Here is an 18,343-nt window from a genome sequence, read left to right as displayed (position 1 = left end):
CATGCAAAGCAAAGTCAATGGTGACTCTGTGAATAATCAATTTAATAATTTTCCTCTAAACAGATACTTATCTTTCTCCTTCTCCCACATAGCTAAAATACTATATACAATCTTTGGCCAGAAGCTTATATAGTTTTTAAGTAATTGTAATTAATAGCATCTCTTGAATTATTCCTTATTTGTGTATTTTAAGCAATTTCAAGTTACATAAGGTTATATAAGGGGAAAAAACTAAATCTTGAAAACTTTTATAATAAAGCAGTCATAAACTAAAAACAGGATGGAAACAGATTAAGAATTTGAGATTTTGTCCTTAGAGTACATCTTTAGAATGCTTCCTGTGTTGGCCCAGGTTTCTCCCAAAAATAATTCCACATCATAGTTAAATGCCAAAAATCACCAAATTTTCTAATATCATAAAATATTATAAAACCAAGCCTTGGCTATTTTCTATTAAAAAAAAAGGGCTATAAAACTAATTAGTATCTTCTACATTCCTTATGTAGTCTGCTACTCTACTGGTTACTCTATTCCAAATAGAGTAATATTCAAGTGCAAAATACTCTAAGAACACATCAAAAGAAAAATAATTGTAAAATTAAATAAGGGTTCAAAGAACCAATTATCTAATTTGCACCTATATAATTAAGAAAACATTATAAATCAATAATTAAAGAAATAAAGCAGCAGCAAGACTGCCAAACTTGGTCTCTAAGAAACATAATGACTGTTTCTCAGATACCGAGATTAAAAAAAAAAAAATCATGTTAACAAACAGGCAGGTAAGGAAAGGTAAAAAGCAAACTCATCGATCATTCCCCCTCCCAAAAATAATGCTGGGTTGGTCTAATTCTCAGAAACAATGATCAACAGGACATATTTAGATAATACTTCAATATTTCTATAAATGACTAAATTCAAGAATTTAACAAATTTCAAATGATTACAAACATTCGCTTTCATGGTATTATAATTGAAGACAAAAAATATATGAGTATACAAAGCAAAAATATGTTCAAAAAATATATATATGAGTAGGCCCAGGATTTTCTCTAGTAAAAATATTTTACGGTTAGGATTCCCTCTATACTCACTGGAAAATCCAAAGAGTGATTTGGATTTGCTGTGAAGTGACTGTTTACAATACAGGAAAGCACCAAATTTTCAAGGTGATTCTAAATTATACTCTTTAGTAGTAGAAGCTCACTGATACTAACTGGCTTTCATTCTGCTAGGTTACTTTTACCCAGTAACTTACTTGCCATCTAAGTTCTTACACTTTTTATTAGGACTCCTTTATCAGCAAGGGGGAAAAAATAATCCAAAATCAAGCACGATGAATGTTTCCTACTATTAATCACTCCAAGCAACACATTAGCCTTTAACTTTATGGGGAAAAAAATTAGCCTTTTCTAAAAGGACACTTTTGGCCAGCTCAGAAATGTGTGGGAAAGTCGCCAGAAGTAATTACAAAGTAAAAAAAAAAGCATGTTCTTTTCTTTCCTTCCCCTTTCATTTTTAGAATGATCTCTGAAATACTTGTTTCAGTCCATAAAGTCATCTCTTGAGAGAGAGTTCTTGATTAGTGTAGTCTCCAAATCAAGTGCATAACTTAACATTCAGGTAAAAAAAAAAAAAAAAAAAAAAAAAAGAATTACTGCTCAAGAATCAGAATCGAAAGGCCGGGGTGTAGTGGTTCATACCTGTAATCCCAGTGCTTTGGGAAGACGAGGCAGGAGGTTTGCTTGAGCCCTGGAGTTCCAGACCAACACTGCAAGACCTCATCTCTACAAAAATTTTAAAAGTAGCCAGGCATGGTAGCTCATGCCTGTAGTTCTAGCTACTTGGGAGGCTGAGATGGGAGGATCACTTCAACTGCAGACAGCTATAATTGTGCCACTGTACTCCAGCCTGGGTGAAAAAGCAAAATCCTTTGTCTTGAAGAAAAAAAAAATCAGAATTGATTAAAGGTCATCTCTTATAACCACAGCCCCACTACTGTCAGCTGAAGTTTGTAGTTCTACAATAGGAGAATATGTCCTGAGTCTATGGAAATTTAAATGACTTAATAATAAAGAAAAAGAGAAAAGACCAAGAAAACTAGGTATACCAGTTAATCAGATCTTTAAAAAAACTATTAAAGAGAGTCGCGAGCGAGGGAGCCTGAGATTGTACGACTGCACGAGCGAAGCAATGCCTAAGTCAAAGGAACTTGTTTCTTCAAGCTCTTCTGGCAGTGATTCTGACAGCGAAGTTGACAAAAAGTTAAAGAGGAAAAAGCAAGTTGCTCCAGAAAAACCTGTGAAGAAGCAAAAGACTGGTGAAACTTCAAGAGCTCTGTCATCTTCCAAACAGAGCAGCAGCAGCAGAGATGATAACATGTTTCAGATTGGGAAAATGAGGTATGTTAGTGTTCGGGACTTTAAAGGGAAAGTTCTAATTGATATTAGAGAATATTGGATGGATCCAGAAGGTGAAATGAAACCAAGAAGAAAAGGTATTTCTTTAAATCCGGAGCAATGGAGCCAGCTGAAGGAACAGATTTCCGACATTGATGATGCAGTAAGAAAACTGTAAAATTCGAGCCATATAAAACCTGTACTGTTCTAGTTGTTTTAATCTGTCTTTTTACATTGGCTTTTGTTTTCTAAATGTTGTTTTCCAAGCTATTGTATGTTTGGATTGCAGAACAATTTGTAAGATGAATACTTTTTTTAATGTGCATTATTAAAAATGTTCTGAGTGAAGCTAATTGTCATGTTTATCAAGGAGGATTGCTTTGTGCCCACCACCTAGTGTAAAATAAAATGGAATAATACAATCTCAGCTGTTGTGGCCTTTTTTGATCAGAAGATACTGTTTAAGGCCCAAAGTAACAGTTTTATAGACCTTTTAGTTTCAATTCACCTTTTACAATAAGAAGGATTTGTGTTTATAAACTTTTGGTTTGTGAAATCCATACTTGATCTTTTCTCTTCCAACCAAATTTTTAGACTTGTTTGACTTTTCCACTCCAAGGATATTTCACTCTTTTCTTTTTTACTTCATTTTCTTTTAATAACTTAACCTCTTCCAGTTTAGTTTTCATTTTACTCTCTACTATTTTCCTTGAATATATTCTAATTTGAAAAGTCAGTAAAACCATCAAAATGTTATGTCAATAAGGTTACTTATATGAGAACTACAATCACTAAATCTACTGTATTAAATATTAGCAGATATAGTTTGATAAGCAACATAGCACGTATGAAAACTCTGAGCAAGTGTATGTCATTACCCATAGTGTTCTGTGTAGTTATCTTATTGCCTAGTCTGCAGAAAATAATGACTTAGGTGAGATGTCTGATTTGCTTTCACTTATTAAACATGTTCACCATGGGATAATGTCTATAAAATCAAATGTTAAACTAGACTAGGATTTAATAAAAATTGTGAAAGCTTACTGGCCTAACATTTTATTTTATAACATTGAGTGTGGATTGTATGTAGCCAGAGATGTCACTGAGGTTTTTTGTCATAGTAGGTAATGTAGGTAGTTTGTAGGGCAAAGAGCTTATCAGGCATATACTTGTGTTTTTTGGCCTTTGCTTCAGTAGACTTGGTTATTTTGCAGTTAATCTACTGGATAGTGGCATTCTAGACTTGATGTTATTAAGCTTTAACAGACACTCATAAGTGGTTTTCATTTAACCTAATGATGAAGCAGACAGATTGAGGCACAGATTTCAGGGGCTTTGCAGCAATAAATAGGGCATGGTGTGCCTTAGGAAAAGAATGTTTGTAAAGGGAACTATAACAAATGAAAGATGGTGGCAGTGAAGAGGAAAGAATTCTTGTCTGACTAAATGATATACACATGATATTTTGAGATTTTTATAACATCAATAGGACACAATTCTAGATAGAATAGTAAAAATAAAGGTTTAAAGATGTAAAAAATTTGTGTTGACAAATTATTATTTTTGGTAGCAAATCTCAAATGGCTATTGCCATTAAGGGCTGCCATAGCAGAGTTGCACTATTTTGCTACCGAGTTTGATTCCTACATCTAAAGCATTTTGTAGTAGAATCGTCAAGGACTTAATTTCAAAACCATCTGCCAGGGCACATAGGTACCAGTTTTTTCTGGCAGGTATTCTGGTTTTTGTTTTATTTTGTTTTGTTTTTTAACACTTTTTAGAGAACTTTTTAATGTAGTTTAGCAGTGCAAATTGATAAACTAAATTTGTGGTTTAGTTTTCATCAAATAGTAGGTACTGTGTGTTCAAAATACATATTTTAGACAAACAAGCTTGATTGATACCCCTCCCCCCTGTCCCACATGGAACATGTGTGTCCTATTAAATTAATTGGATAGATTTTTCAAATATTCCTTATTTCGGATACACAGAAAGGGTAGTTAGAACTTTGATTTTGGTGTAGATGAAGATGAAATGATGGGTAAATTTCCTAGGTTTATATGAATTTAGGGGGTGTGTGCATTTTGAAACAAATCTAACATAGGGATGGTGCTGAAATCTATTATCTAGGCATTTTCTAGTTGTTTAGCATTTTGTTAATTAAGGAGTGTTTCTCTGCACAGTTGGTAAGTTGACTGCTAATTTTATTTAAATATTTTACTGGATATGCTATATACTGAAATTATTAATCTTTGTGAAATGATGAGAACTGGGTTAAAAGAAGAAACAAATTACACTGAAAAGAAAGGATAGAGTACTCTTGTTTTCTGTTTAAACTTTGTCTTTGGTAAGATTTTTCCCAAGAAAAAAGCTTGGCATTTTGAAGGATAAGTATCTTACCTTGTAATGCTAAAATGGACTTAATTAATGCCTGTACTCAGATTATGCCCTTTATTAGACTTTGTATCAATGGATTTTTCCTCTTTGTTTTTAAACTATGAGCAACATTTGACCAATGTCCAATGCTCTTAGCATTTTATTTGAAGAACAACCACTAAAAACTAACTTATTATCAAGTTATCAATCAAATTGTAAAAATTTGATTATCCTCTTTTACTTTGCTTTATAAATGCCTAAGAACTTCTTTTGAAGAATACTCCTACCTCATTGGCTAGTCAAGATGCTGTGATCAATCTATCCTACATAATGTGTTTAGAAACAAAGACTTAAGAAAAAACAAATGGAAATAAGTACATCCTGGCTTTGCTATTGAGGGAAAAAGAGAAAGGATTGAGTATCAAAATTTATTTAAGTGTTCCTGACAGAGGTATGTTAAAAGAATACTATAAAAGTTTAGAATTTTATAAAAGTGCTGATTAATATTTAGGTGTCTTTCCTGAAATTCTTTGCAGTTCACTTTTTATGGAAATATAATCCAGTGAAACACTCAAAAGTTTTTTGGTTTTTTTTTAACTGATGTTTTTCCAGATGAACTCTAGGGTAAACATTCATATAGTCACAAATAATGTAATTCTGTAATTGTGGAATGACTGTATGTTTTGTTTAATACATCTTCCATGGAGATGTCTGGATATAATACTCCATCTGTGAATATTTTAAATGTTGAAATAAAAATAAGAAATGTGAAAAAAAAAAACTATTAAAGAAGCTGTAAAATGTATGACAAGGAATAGCAGAGGTGTAAAATTTGAGGAGAAAAATACTCAAATTTATTTAATTATCTGCTATGTTGCTTCAAAGAAAAATAGTTCTCGGTTACCGTATAAAGGCATTAAAAAAAAAAATAGAACTCAGGCTGGGCACAGTGGCTCATGCTTGAAATCCTAGCACTCTGGGAGGCCGAGGTGGGAGGATTGCTTGAGCTCAGGAGTTCGAGATCAGCCTGAGCAAGAGCAAGACCCCATCTCTACTATAAATAGAAAGAAATTAGCCAAACAACTAAAAATAGAAAAAATTAGCCAGGCATGGTGGCATGTGCCTGTAGTCCCAGCTACTCTGGAGGCTGAGGCAGGACTGCTTGAGCCCAGGAGTTTGAGGTTGCTGTGAGCTAGGCTGACACCACAGCACTCTAACCTGGGCAACACAGAGAGACTCTGTCTCAAAAAAGAAACAGAACTCAGAGCACAGGTTTGTTCCTATCTCTCAATCTATTTATAAGGACAAAACAGAGCTAAGTTAAACTATATAAAAACTTGTAAAATCAACCTGTGAATAGATAAAAAATGGTTCTCTGCTCAATAGAACAGACATAATGAGAAAACAATAGCTATCCTTTTTTAAGGATTAAAAAATAGGGTCCTCTATTGATAACATGCAAAATCTGGAAACTTCCCAAATGCTCATCAGCAGTAGAATGGATAAGCATATTGTGATATATTCAGACATTGGTGTACTGAGCAGGGCTGGCAAAATTTTTTCTGTAAAGAGCCAGGCAGCAAATATTTTACACTTTGTTGGCCATACAGACTCTGTTGCAACTATTCAACTCTGCTCTTATAGAGCAAAATCAACTGTATTATGGACAATGAAATTTTAATTTCATGTAATTTTCATCTATCATAAACATTGTTCTTTTTTGTTTGAACCATTTAAAATTATAAAAATGTCAGGCATGGTGGTTCATGCCTATAATCCCACACTTTGGGGAGGCCAAGGCAGGAGGATTGCTTGAGGCTAGGAGTTCGAGAACAGCCTGGGCAACTGGGTAAGATCCCATCTCTACAAAAAAATTAGCTGGGCATGGTGGCCCACACCTGTAACCCTAGCTACTCAGGAGGCTGAGGCAGGAAGATCACTTGAGCCCTGGAGTTCAAGGTTACAGTGAGCTATGATGGCACCACTGCACTCCAGCCTGGGTAACAGAACAAGACTCTGTCTCTCAAAAATAAAAAATAAAAATATAAAAAACATTTTTATTTCACTGGCTATACTGTAACAGGCAGGGAGCCAGATTTAGCCTGTGGGTTATCATTTGCTGATCCCAGTTCTACAGCAACAAGAATGAATCATCTACAATTATGTACAATAATGCTGAATTTCACAAACATAATGTTGAGTGAAAGAAGATAGGCATAAAAGAGTATTGTAAGATTCCATTAATATAAAGCTTGTAAACAGGAAAACTCAACTATGGTATCAGAAATTAGAAAGTGGTTCCCTGGAAGGTGGGGCTCCAGTGACTGGAAGAGAGCATGACAGGGGCTCTAGAGTGCTGGCAGTGTTTGATTTCTCCATCTGGGTGGTTACAAGGGTACATCATTCAGTTTGTGAAGAGTCACAAAGGTGCACATGTGAAATTTGTTTGCCTTTCTGTATGCATATTATCTAAAATAATAAGTTTTTTAAAAAATTAAATTCAGGTAGACAGCTACCTAAAAAGCCAGAAAGGACATAAAGACCTACTGACTTTAGGGATAGATATAATTAAAGAGAATCTAAGGAAAACCAAATTAGATATATATGTGTTAGAGTGGAAAGCATAGTGTGGAATTCTCTAGAGAAAGTATACCACTTTATATCTCTATATCATAAAATTTATTATATATTACTAAGCAAATCTGGATGATAAAATATACTAGACTTGAAGATCCTGATATAAACATCAAATTTATATAAAATTCATGTTAATATTTATGACTTTAAGTGTAAAATCTACTGTTTTTCTCATAAGAAAGCTAAAGAGGCCGGGCGCGGTGGCTCACGCCTGTAATCCTAGCACTCTGGGAGGCCGAGGCGGGCGGATTGCTCGAGGTCAGGAGTTCAAAAACCAGCCTGAGCAAGACCCCGTCTCTACCAAAATATAGAAAGAAATTAATTGACTAACTAAAAATATATATACAAAAAAAATTAGCCGGGCATGGTGGCGCATGCCTGTAGTCCCAGCTACTAGGGAGACTGAGGCAGTAGGATCGCTGAGCCCAGGAGATTGAGGTTGCTGTGAGCCAGGCTGACGCCACGGCACTCACTCTAGCCTGGGCAAGAAAGTGAGACTCTGTCTCAAAAAAAAAAAAAAAAAAAAAAAAAGAAAGCTAAAGATACTAATGATATAAGATTCATTATCCCAGGTAAATGTCTGTTACTGATTTTAAGGGATCAAAAAAGATTATAAGAGGGAAGAGAAAAAAATATATAAAAAATAAATACATTTTCTGCCTTCATTCCTTTATATGCATATTCTTATTTATTGTCAGAATACACTCACTCCCACCCTCAGGCCTCTTCCTTGAATGTCAAGTCCAGGAGGCAGGGAAGTTGTTTGGTTTGCTGATGTTTCACATAGTAGGTACATAATAAATGTTCATTTGAATAAATATACTTTAAACAAATTATAAATAATTTGATTATTTCTTAAGAAAGTAACATATGATTAGGACAAACATAAAATGGAAATCTAAGGATTTCATAAATGGTGGTTTCTTTTTTTAGAAATACATCTGTAGAAAATTGGGGAAGAGAGCTATACCACTATCATATGTCATGACAGGGAATAATGTCCAGAATAATATCTTTTGGCCATAATCTCATACTGGCATATAAAGACATTAAAAGTTAATCTTATATACAAAGCACACATAACAGAAACCATACCAAAATTTCTATAATTACTTCTTAGAAAATAATGAGTTGAAACAAAAATTTTTATCAAAGATGAATCATAATGAAAGTCCAAATTTATAAAAACTATTCTAAATTAAGACAAAGTAAAAAATGTGGGTGTTTTATTAAGATCCAAAAAAAGTTGATTTTTTCCATATTTCTGCAGTTTAAAATAAGGATCCACTCCACCAGACTGCATTATGTATTACTTTATTATGGCATTTACCATGTAAGATTCTTTAAGATAGAGACTGTGATATTTACCTTATGTGCAGAGCAGAGTACAGCATATTAGGGGCTTAGTAAATATTTGATAGGTAAATCAAAGATATCATCCTTAAAATCTCCTCACCTAGCTACTCCTTCAACCCAAGTCAAATTTACAGGCCCAGAATATTCCTTTCGGAAAAGGAGAACGAAAAATAGATTAATTAATACAGCTTTTACCTTAAAGCAAGAAAAAAAGGAAAAAAAACTTATAGAACGCCTCATTACAGGTCATTTCAGTCTACTAACACTCTTCAAACCCCAGCTGCATAATATGCAATTGCTGCTTTATCATGTGATGTCCAGTGATATAAAAAAGTAACATCAGTCACTTGCCAGTCCTTCAGAGAATCAGAAATATATCCCATGCATTATCACCTAAATTCTCAAAAATGCTCAATGAAATTAGGAAAACTTAGTTGAACAAAAAGTAGACAACTATGGCAAAAGAAATGTTTACAGAGCTTTAAATTTTACAGAAAATGGTATTTCTAAATTCAAAATATCAAACCAAATATTTGGACATCTTTTGGACAAGAAATTATTATTGTTGAGTAGCCAACTTTTGAGCATTTTCTGAACTAGAACATTCCGGAGAAAGAACATTTCAACATTATGTTGCTTCTAGCATAATTTATCAGCACATTGGTAAGTCCATATTTTACTGCCACCTACAGTAGAAAAATATAATTACTGCTTTTAGTTAAGACAATCATGTAGACAGAATACAAAAGAAACCTGCAAGCATGACCTAAGAATAAGTCAAAAGTTATCACTCTCTTCTATTTAAGTTTCCTAATATAAACATTTTAAGGCCGAGCTACATGCGGTAGCTCATGCCTGTAATCCTAGCACTCTGTGAGGCAGAGGCGGGAGGATTGCTCAAGATCAGGAGTTCGAAACCACCCTGAGCAAGAGCAAGACCCTGTCTCCACTATAAATAGAAAGAAATTAATTGGCCAATTAATATACATAGAAAAAATTAGCTGGCCATGGTGGCACATGTCTGTAGTCCCAGCTACTCGGGAGGCTGAGGCAGAAGTATTACTTGAGCCCAGGAGCTTGAGGTTGCTGTGAGCTAGGCTGACGCCAGGGCACTCTTAACCCAGGCAACAGAGTGAGACTCTGTCTCAAAACAAACAAACAAACAAACAAACAAACAAACATTTTAAGACCCTGTATTTTGCATCCATTAATTTATACTTTTAAGTTAATTTATACTTATAAGTTAATTCTTCAAAATACATGTGACATTCATTCTAAAATTGACTCTAAGTATCAAAAAGATACTGCATTTACACATTTTTCATTTGTTAGGAGTTTCCAGTAATAGATTAAAAAGTATCTCATGCAGTAAAATCTTTCTACATTATAAAATAAATGCAAAACTTCTTACAAAGACAAAAATTGCACAATATTAAAAACCACTCTAGCTTTGTACAACTGGCTTTTTCTCAAGAATGAGGTACTCAATACATTCTACAATATAAATCTCTTTGATAATGCTTTTTTCTTTTTTTTTTTTTTTTAAAAGAGTCTCACTCTGTCACCCAGGCTGGAGTGCATTGGCACAATCATAGCTCACAGCAACCTTGAACTCCTGGGCTCAAGCAATACTCATGCCTCAGCCTCCCAAGTAGCTGGGAATACAGGGCACCACAATGTGCCTAATTTTTTTTGGGGGGGGGTGGGTGGGTAGAGACAGGGTCTCACTTTCTTGCCCAGGCTGGTCTCAAACTCCTGGCCTCCTAAAGTGTTGGGAATGTATGTGTAAGCCACTGTGGCCAGCCTTCCATTCACTGATAATAAAACAAAATTATCACTAATGGGCAGTCAACTCAAGCCATTTTGTAAACTTGATACCAAATGCACTTTTAAGCTTCTGCTTTCACTGTACTTTCCACAAAATTTTTCAGGTATTAATATTTATAAACTATGATCAAATTGGGCTTTTAAAATTAACAACACATTGCAGTATGCAAAATATTAAATTATTGGAATATTAAAAACATTATATTTATATCATAACCAAAAATATCTTTTTTTTTTGAGTCAGAGTCTCACTCTGTTGCCGAGGCTAGAGTGCCATGGCATCAACCTAGCTCACAGCAACCTCAAACTCCTGGGCTCAAGCAATCCTACTGCTTCAGCCTCCCAAGTAGCTGGGACTACAGGCATGCGCCACCATGCCCAGCTAATTTTTTCTGTATATTTTTAGTTTCAAAAATATCTTAATATAATGTTCGTCAAAAGCCTTTAAAAAGGGCTTTTACCAGTGCTGGGTACAAACAGATTAAATTCTTAACATGAAGAATAGTATATTAAAAATCAGAGTAAAGACATATAAATTTTTTGAAAGTGAAATGCAGAAAGTTATATTCCCCTTGCATTTGAAAAAAGCAAAATGCAGAAAGCATGCTCCCCCTTGTGTTTGAAAAAAGAAAAGAGATTGTTGGTTAAACATAGTAGTTATTTTTCATGTGAAAAGAGAACTCTTGGAAATTTAAAACATGATACAATGAAAAATACAATTAAAAGGCTAGAAGACAAAGTTAAGGAGTCTTGGCAGAGCCAGGTGGCTCATGCCTGTAATCCTAGCACTCTGGGAAGCCGAGGCTGGAAGATCACTTGAGCTCAGGAGTTCTAGACCAGTCTGAGCAAGAGCAAACCCCATCTCTACCAAAAATAGAAAAAATTAGCCAGGCATGGAGGCTTGCACCTATAGTCCCAGCTATTCGGGAGGCTGAGGCAGGAGGATCACTTGAGCCCAGGAGTTTGAGGTTGCTGTAAGCTAGGCTGACGCCACGCCACTCTAGCCCAGGTGACAGAGTGAGACTGTCTCAAAAGAAAAAAAGGAAAAAAAAAGCCACATACCAATGACATTCAAAGAAACAAAGAATAAGGAGAAAATCCTAAAAGCTTCTAAGAAAGAAAAAGATGAGTCAACAAAACAATGCCTTCAAAATTGTGAGTCAATTATTTCACAACCTAGAAATATATTTTCAGCCAAACTACCAATTAAGTGTGAGACTAAGGACATTTTTTAATACTTAAAAAGAATTACATCCCATATGCCCTTTCTTAGGAAGCTACTTAAGAACATGCTTCAAGATCTGAAAACAGGTACAGTAAGTCAAGCCACAGTGAGAAGAGGGAGCTGCTGCAGTGAACAGCTTGGCCTGTTCAGGTGATGTTCTGAGATCCAATTAGGTTCCAAAGAAATTTAAAATGAGGTCCCAGAGCAGCCAAATACTCATCCAAGAAAGACATCATCATGACCCTATCAGCCATACTCATGAGAAACCCCTACCTTGGGACCAGGGGCAGACAATAGGGCAAGGAAAATTAGTTCTGTGCAGTTTCTATCTTCTCCTTTAATCCAACAAGTAGACCTTTCTTTTTCTCTTTCTTTGTTCATGTTGTAGAGTGGGCTAGGAACTATTCTACAAGTAATTATTGTCTTTTGGTTTTTTGTGTTTTTTGTTTTTTTGAGACAGGGTCTCACTCTGTTGCCCCGGCTAGAGTGCAGTGGGATGACCATAGTTCATCCCAACCTCAAACTCCTGGGCTCCAGAGATCCTCCTGCCTCTCAGCCTCCCAAACAGCAGGAACTACAGGCATGCACCACCACTAATTTTTGTATGTTCTATATTTCTTGCTCAGGCTGGTCTCGAACTTCTGGCCTCAAGGGATCCTCCCTCCTTGCCCTCCCAAAGTGCTAGCAGTACAGGTGTCAGCCACTGTGCCCATCCTCATTATTGTCTTAATGTCTATATTTTCCAGGAAACTATATGATCCACAAGGGCAGGGACTAAAGCTGTGATGTTTACTGCTATATCCCAAGCACAATGCATAGATAGCATTTAGTTAAGATGCTTACTAAACATTTGTGGTATGAATAAATGCACAAAAATATTAATACTGGTTGCGTCAACAGATGGTATTATACATGTTTTCACTCAACTCAAATTCCTATATTTTCTTCAATGCAGTTGATATACAAAAACTATATTACCACAGGTCTTTCCTTTATAGTCAATTTAATTCTCAAATTACAAAATTTCATGGCTTCAATAGAAAACACTGAAGCAAGTGTTCAAATATTTCTTAGTCTTTTACTATTATAATTCTTATTGTCATATTACTGGCAAGTTATTTCCCATAAAGTTTAAACTTTCATATGTTGATAGTTTCCACTTGATTCTCAGATTCACAACATTAAATTTTATGTTATTGTATGCTACATTAACATATGAAAAATTTTACATCTTTTGAATATGAACAAAATTTTCCAATTCAAATTCTATGTCTTACTAAGAATACATATTTAGTACTACAGAAACATTAAAGGTCATTTTTATTTACCACAGATGAGTCTAATGAACAAGTTAGTGAAATTCCTCAATAAGACTGAAGAGTAAATAGTCCCTATTTCTAGTTTTTAGATATTTATCAAGTAACTAACCTTGAAACATAATTTACATATAATATTGTTTTCAAATATTAAATATTATGAGTTTAAGAACAAATGTTTTCCCCAGGGGTCAGCAAACTTTTTCTTTTTGTTTTGTTTTTTAAATTATTTTAGCGATGGGGTTTCCCTATGTCGTCCAGGCTGGAATGCAGTGCTACTCACAGGTACAATCATAGCACACTGTAGCCGCACTGTAGCCTCCAACTCCTGGGCTCAAGTGATCCTCTCCTCTTGCCTCAGCCTCCCAGGTAGCCAGGACTACAAGTGCACACCATCATGCCCAGCTAGCAAATTTTTTCTGTAAACATTCAGATGGCAAATATTTTAGTCTTTGAAGGCCACAAAGTCTCTGTCACAACCACTCAACTCTGCTATGATAATGGCTAAAGTTGCTACAGATAAGATATACATGAATGAATGTGTGGCCATGTTACAGTAAAATTTTATTTATAAAAACAGGCACTAAGCCAGATTAGTCCCACCAGCCATACTTTGCTGACCCCTATTTTAGAGTATCACATTTTCCAGCTCTCCCCACACAGAAGTGGTATAGGTTTTCTCTCCATAATTATCTTTTTAATGACAATCTTCATCTTTAAGCAGTATCCCTTCATTCATCTATTCTACAAAATTTTTATTACATGCACACCACATGCCAAAAACAGTATTAGGCATAAGGAATAAATAAGAAAAAAAAATAATATAATAATTCATGACCAATAAAAGAAAATATACAATAGTAAAGTCCTGCCTTCTTAATGCTTACATCCAGTGGGGAAGTCAATAAATAACAAGATAATAAGTACATAATATAATATCAGGTAATGCTAAGTATAAAGAGAAAGTAAAGCAGGGTGAAAAAAAGAATGGGGAAGGAAGGGTAAGGCTCTTTATACAGGCCAGAGAAGAACTCACAGGAAAAAACTTTTAGGTAGAGAATGAATGAAGCAAATGAACAATCCATAAGAATATCTAAAGAACATTACAGGCATACGGAAGAGCAACTACAAAAACCCTCTAAAGAGGTTCAGAAAGCACTTAACACATTTAAATAAAGACAAGATTGTGTGCTGGAAATGAGAAAATGAGATCAGAAAAACAGGTAAGGGTGAGATCATGTAAGGACTTGTCAGCTGTAAAGACTGAATTTTATTCTAAGTTTGATGTGAAGTCAGGAATATGAAATAGTTGAGAGCAGGGGATTAAGAAGGTATTAATATTCTGTACTTTTTAAAAGGATCACTGGTAGCTGTGTGGACAATAGACTGTAGGGGGCAGGAGTGGAACAGGAAGGTCAATCTGTAAGATGTTGCATTTATTTCCAGACTTCTAAAATAGAATCTAAATATAATTCTAAATTCAAATAATAGGGGAAAAGTAAGATGGATAAACTTTTCATTAATATGAGCACAGATTATATGAATTAATAATAGACAAAATAAAACAACAGGAGTTTCATTAAAATTTTTAATATGAAATTCCATTGAGGAAATACAAAATTATCACCAACAGAGGGCAGTAGTGAATACAAAATATAACTGTACAAAATGTGATAGATATTAATACTTAAGATCTTTTTAATTCTAGTGAACTAGAATTAAAGAGCATACTCATAAGGTTAACATCAATATCAAATAATAAAGAGTATACAAACTCATACCTACAAGAAGTTGAATTATAATGTGAGCAAAAAAAAAATTAGATAAAAATGGCAGTGTTTAGCAAGCACAGTATTTATAAAGGATGTTATTTCCCCAAATAAACACATCATTCCAAATACATTGATCTCCTTAAGGGCTATCCAAAAATAAAAACTAGAGCAAATGAAGGTCCAGCTTCACTTATCTACAAGCAAATGAAAGGTCTGACCTTTTGTGATTAACAGGCAAAGCTAGAGAGGGTCAATGTCCCAGCCAAGAAGAGTAAGACGGCTCCATTCTAAGCAGAAAATAGGGACCAGTACAAACACTCGGGATCATTATATAACACATGGGCACACAACATAAAAGTTAGATGAATAGGATGCAGCTGAGTGAGCACCTGAACCTGAATCATAGTCTATGAAACAAATTGCCAGGCAGCTGGCAATAAATAGGCTGTTAACATGTGTGCACAAAGTATTCCCTGCTGGGAGTTACACATCCCTTCCTTCCTTTCCTCCTACCCCTGTTGTCCCTCTTCATTTTCACTTTCTTCACACATCACGATTTTCTATAGACGACTGAAAGGCATGAACTTTGCTGTCATCTATATGTAAAAATGTATATCCTGCTTAAGAAGAAGAGTAAAGGTTAGCAGAAATAACAGGAAAAAAGGCTGTAATACTTCATATTGCGTAGCCCTATATTATTATCAAATTGAACTATTCACCATGTCCTGAATTTTTTTCTGTATATTTTTAGTTTCAGAACCTGCTCTACATTTTTCTACCCCACCCCTGCTATTTTCCTAACCTAGAATGCCCCTTCAGCGGTCCCCATACTTTTTGGCACCAAGGACTGATTTCATTTAAGACAAATTTTCCACAGACGGAGGGAAGGAGGTGGGGGGTGGGAAGAGGAGCTCAGGCAGTGACTCGTGAAGGAGAGCCGCTGTAAAACAGATGAAGCTTCATACAGATTAAAAGCTTCCTGGCCTGCCCCTTACCTCCTGCTGTGCACGCCCTCCGCCCTTTCATGGAAAACAATTTTTCCATGTGTGGGGGGCGGTGCGGAACTCTGCGAATGGGGGAGTTGGGGACCGGAGCCCTATATGGCTCTCTCTCCTCACAGTCTAAAATATTCTACACTTTCTTCAAAAGCAGCAAAAATAGCATCTCTAAGAAGCCTGCCAGGAAGAACTAATACCTCTTTTTTGTCTACAGTTGCTTATTCACAATTATATTTACAAATATTATAGCATCTTTGCATCGTTTGTGTACATTCCCTCTTATTGCAGATGGACATTGTCTCTCTGCTCAAAGCATTTTTGTTTAAAACTCATGTTCAATTGCTCTGTTTCCATAAGAATTAGAGAGATGTTTAACCCTCAGTGTTGCTTATAAGGTAAAGGAAGATTGGAACTAGACGTCATCCTGACCCCCTAAGTCAAACAAAGGCATCACTGGCTAACTTTAACGCTCCCAACTTCCCAGAAAAAATGGTGACTTATCGCTTTTAATTTTAAAAACTCTGGAACCCACAGATCTGCCGAGGAAGCCTGATTGTTACCAATAGAGAAGAGATGTCTTGAAAAAAAACCCAGAGTCCTCAACCGTTGGTATCAGTCAGCCCTACCCCGGAACTGGGAGCTTAAGCAAAAAAAAAAAAAAAAAAAAAAAGGTCACCCTTAAGAAAGTGACAAGCGGCGACGGAGCAAGCTCCCTGGATCTGAAGGACTGCAGTGTAGAGCCCACACAGTAGAGGTCTGAAGAGGAACGCCCTTTCAGCTTTGGGGGAGAGGGGAGGGCGGAGGACGAGTCCCAAGGTAGCGGGGAAGGGGCTGGGCTCCGCGGTGGAGACTACAGGGAAGAAAAGTACCTTAAGAATCCCTCTCATCTTTGCCAGAAAAGGGCGGAACTCCTCGGGTGGCACCTCTGGATAGAGTTGGCTCCGCAGCAGCTCCTCCGTGATGCCCGGGTGCCCGTGGAAAGCCTCCTGGGCCAGGCCGCTCAGCAGCCCGCCCAGAGGTTTGCAGCTCTCAAGCTCACCCGCCATTGTCTGCAAAGGCCCCGCCCCTCAACAGCTGAGCGCTGCCCGGCCACGGAGGCCGAGATGGGCCTAAGTAGTCTGGGCAAAGGCACACCTGGGAACGCAAGGGAGAGGTTCCCCCAAAGGTCGGAGTTGGCAGCTCCCAGGTTTGCTTTGCAAAACCCATCCCCTTAGGATGCCACCGCGAAAATATCCCTTTGGTTCTAATAGGATCATTTTGCTTCCGCTGATTTCCCTCATTACTCCAGAGCCTACTCAAGAGAAAGATCATTTCAAAGATCACTTGAGATGGGGTAGCATCCTGTAAGTTTGGCAGTTTAACTTTTGGATGGCTGTATCTCTTTCCAGGCACTGACAACTCACTAACTGAATAGGATCTATCACTCAGATCTAATCTCTGCATAATCCTTACCTGTCACCCTTTATCCAAGAAAATTTAACTATCTCCTGATAACATGATGTGTTTGCTTGAGTTGTTAATTGCCTTTTTCTTTTCTTTTTTTTTTTTTTTTGAGACAGAGTCTCACTTTGTTGCCCAGGCTAGTGAGTGCCGTGGCATCAGCCTAGCTCACAGCAACCTCAAACTCCTGGGCTCAAGCAATCCTACTGCCTCAGCCTCCCAAGTAGCTGGGACTACAGGCATGCACCACTATGCCCGGCTAATGTTTTTTCTATATGTATTAGTTGGCCAATTAATTTCTTTCTATTTATAGTAGAGACAGGGTCTCGCTCTTGCTCAGGCTGGTTTCAAACTCCTGACCTCAAGCAATCCGCCTGCCTCGGCCTCCCAGAGTGCTAGGATTACAGGCGTGAGCCACTGCGCCCGGCCTTCTTTGCCTTTTTATTAATGTATACACTTGTCTTTCTAGCCAGATCAGGGGCTCTGATCCAATGTTCCTTTCTATAACAAATATTTTCTTAACACCTTCTTTACTATCCTGAGATGAAATGCATAGATAATAAAACTTCCTACTCATATAATTTCAAGAAATCAATATATTATTCACCTCTAAAAAGCAAGTACTGATACATGCTACAACATGGATGAACCTTTAAAACATGCCAAGTGAAAGAAGCCAAATGCAAAAAGCCAAATATTGGACAAACCCATTTATATGAAATGTCCAGGATAGGCAAATCCATGGACTGAAAGTTAATTAATAATTGCCAGAGGCTGGAGAAGTGGGGAATGGGAAGTGATTGTTAGTGGGTACAGGGTTTCTTTTGGGGTCATAAAAATGTTCTGGAAGTTGGCCAGTTGTGGTGGCTCACACCTGTAATCCTAGCACTTTGGGAGATCAAAGTGGGAGGATCACTTAGGCCAGGAGTTAGACCAGCCTGAGAGCAAGACCCCGTCTCTACAAAAAATAGAAAAATTAGCAGGGCATGATGGCTAA

General features: G+C 36.4%; 1 protein-coding gene and 1 pseudogene across 5 annotated transcripts in view; one reads left to right on the top strand and one right to left on the bottom strand.

Moving 5' to 3' along the window:
- The window catches only part of COMMD1 (copper metabolism domain containing 1), a 137,812-nt gene extending 120,825 nt beyond the window's left edge, over window positions 1-16,987 (bottom strand). For 3 of the 5 annotated variants that reach the window (XM_012764876.2, XM_012764873.2, XM_012764874.3), the window contains exon 1: window positions 16,776-16,987. In XM_012764876.2, coding sequence (XP_012620330.1) covers window positions 16,776-16,952 — 177 coding nt within the window. In that variant the 5' untranslated portion in view covers window positions 16,953-16,987. Of the gene's footprint in view, window positions 1-1,703; window positions 1,900-16,775 lie in introns of those variants that run through there. The other 2 variants (XM_076000820.1, XM_076000821.1) reach the window with 2 other exon arrangements.
- Window positions 2,121-4,151, top strand: LOC105871502 (activated RNA polymerase II transcriptional coactivator p15 pseudogene; annotated as a pseudogene).
- Window positions 16,988-18,343: the final 1,356 nt, after the last annotated feature.

Source organism: Microcebus murinus, chromosome 3 (genome assembly GCF_040939455.1).
Source record: "Microcebus murinus isolate Inina chromosome 3, M.murinus_Inina_mat1.0, whole genome shotgun sequence".
Lineage (NCBI taxonomy): Eukaryota > Metazoa > Chordata > Mammalia > Primates > Cheirogaleidae > Microcebus > Microcebus murinus.
Note: the sequence above shows the minus strand (reverse complement) of the source record. Positions and strands in the feature narration are given on the sequence as shown.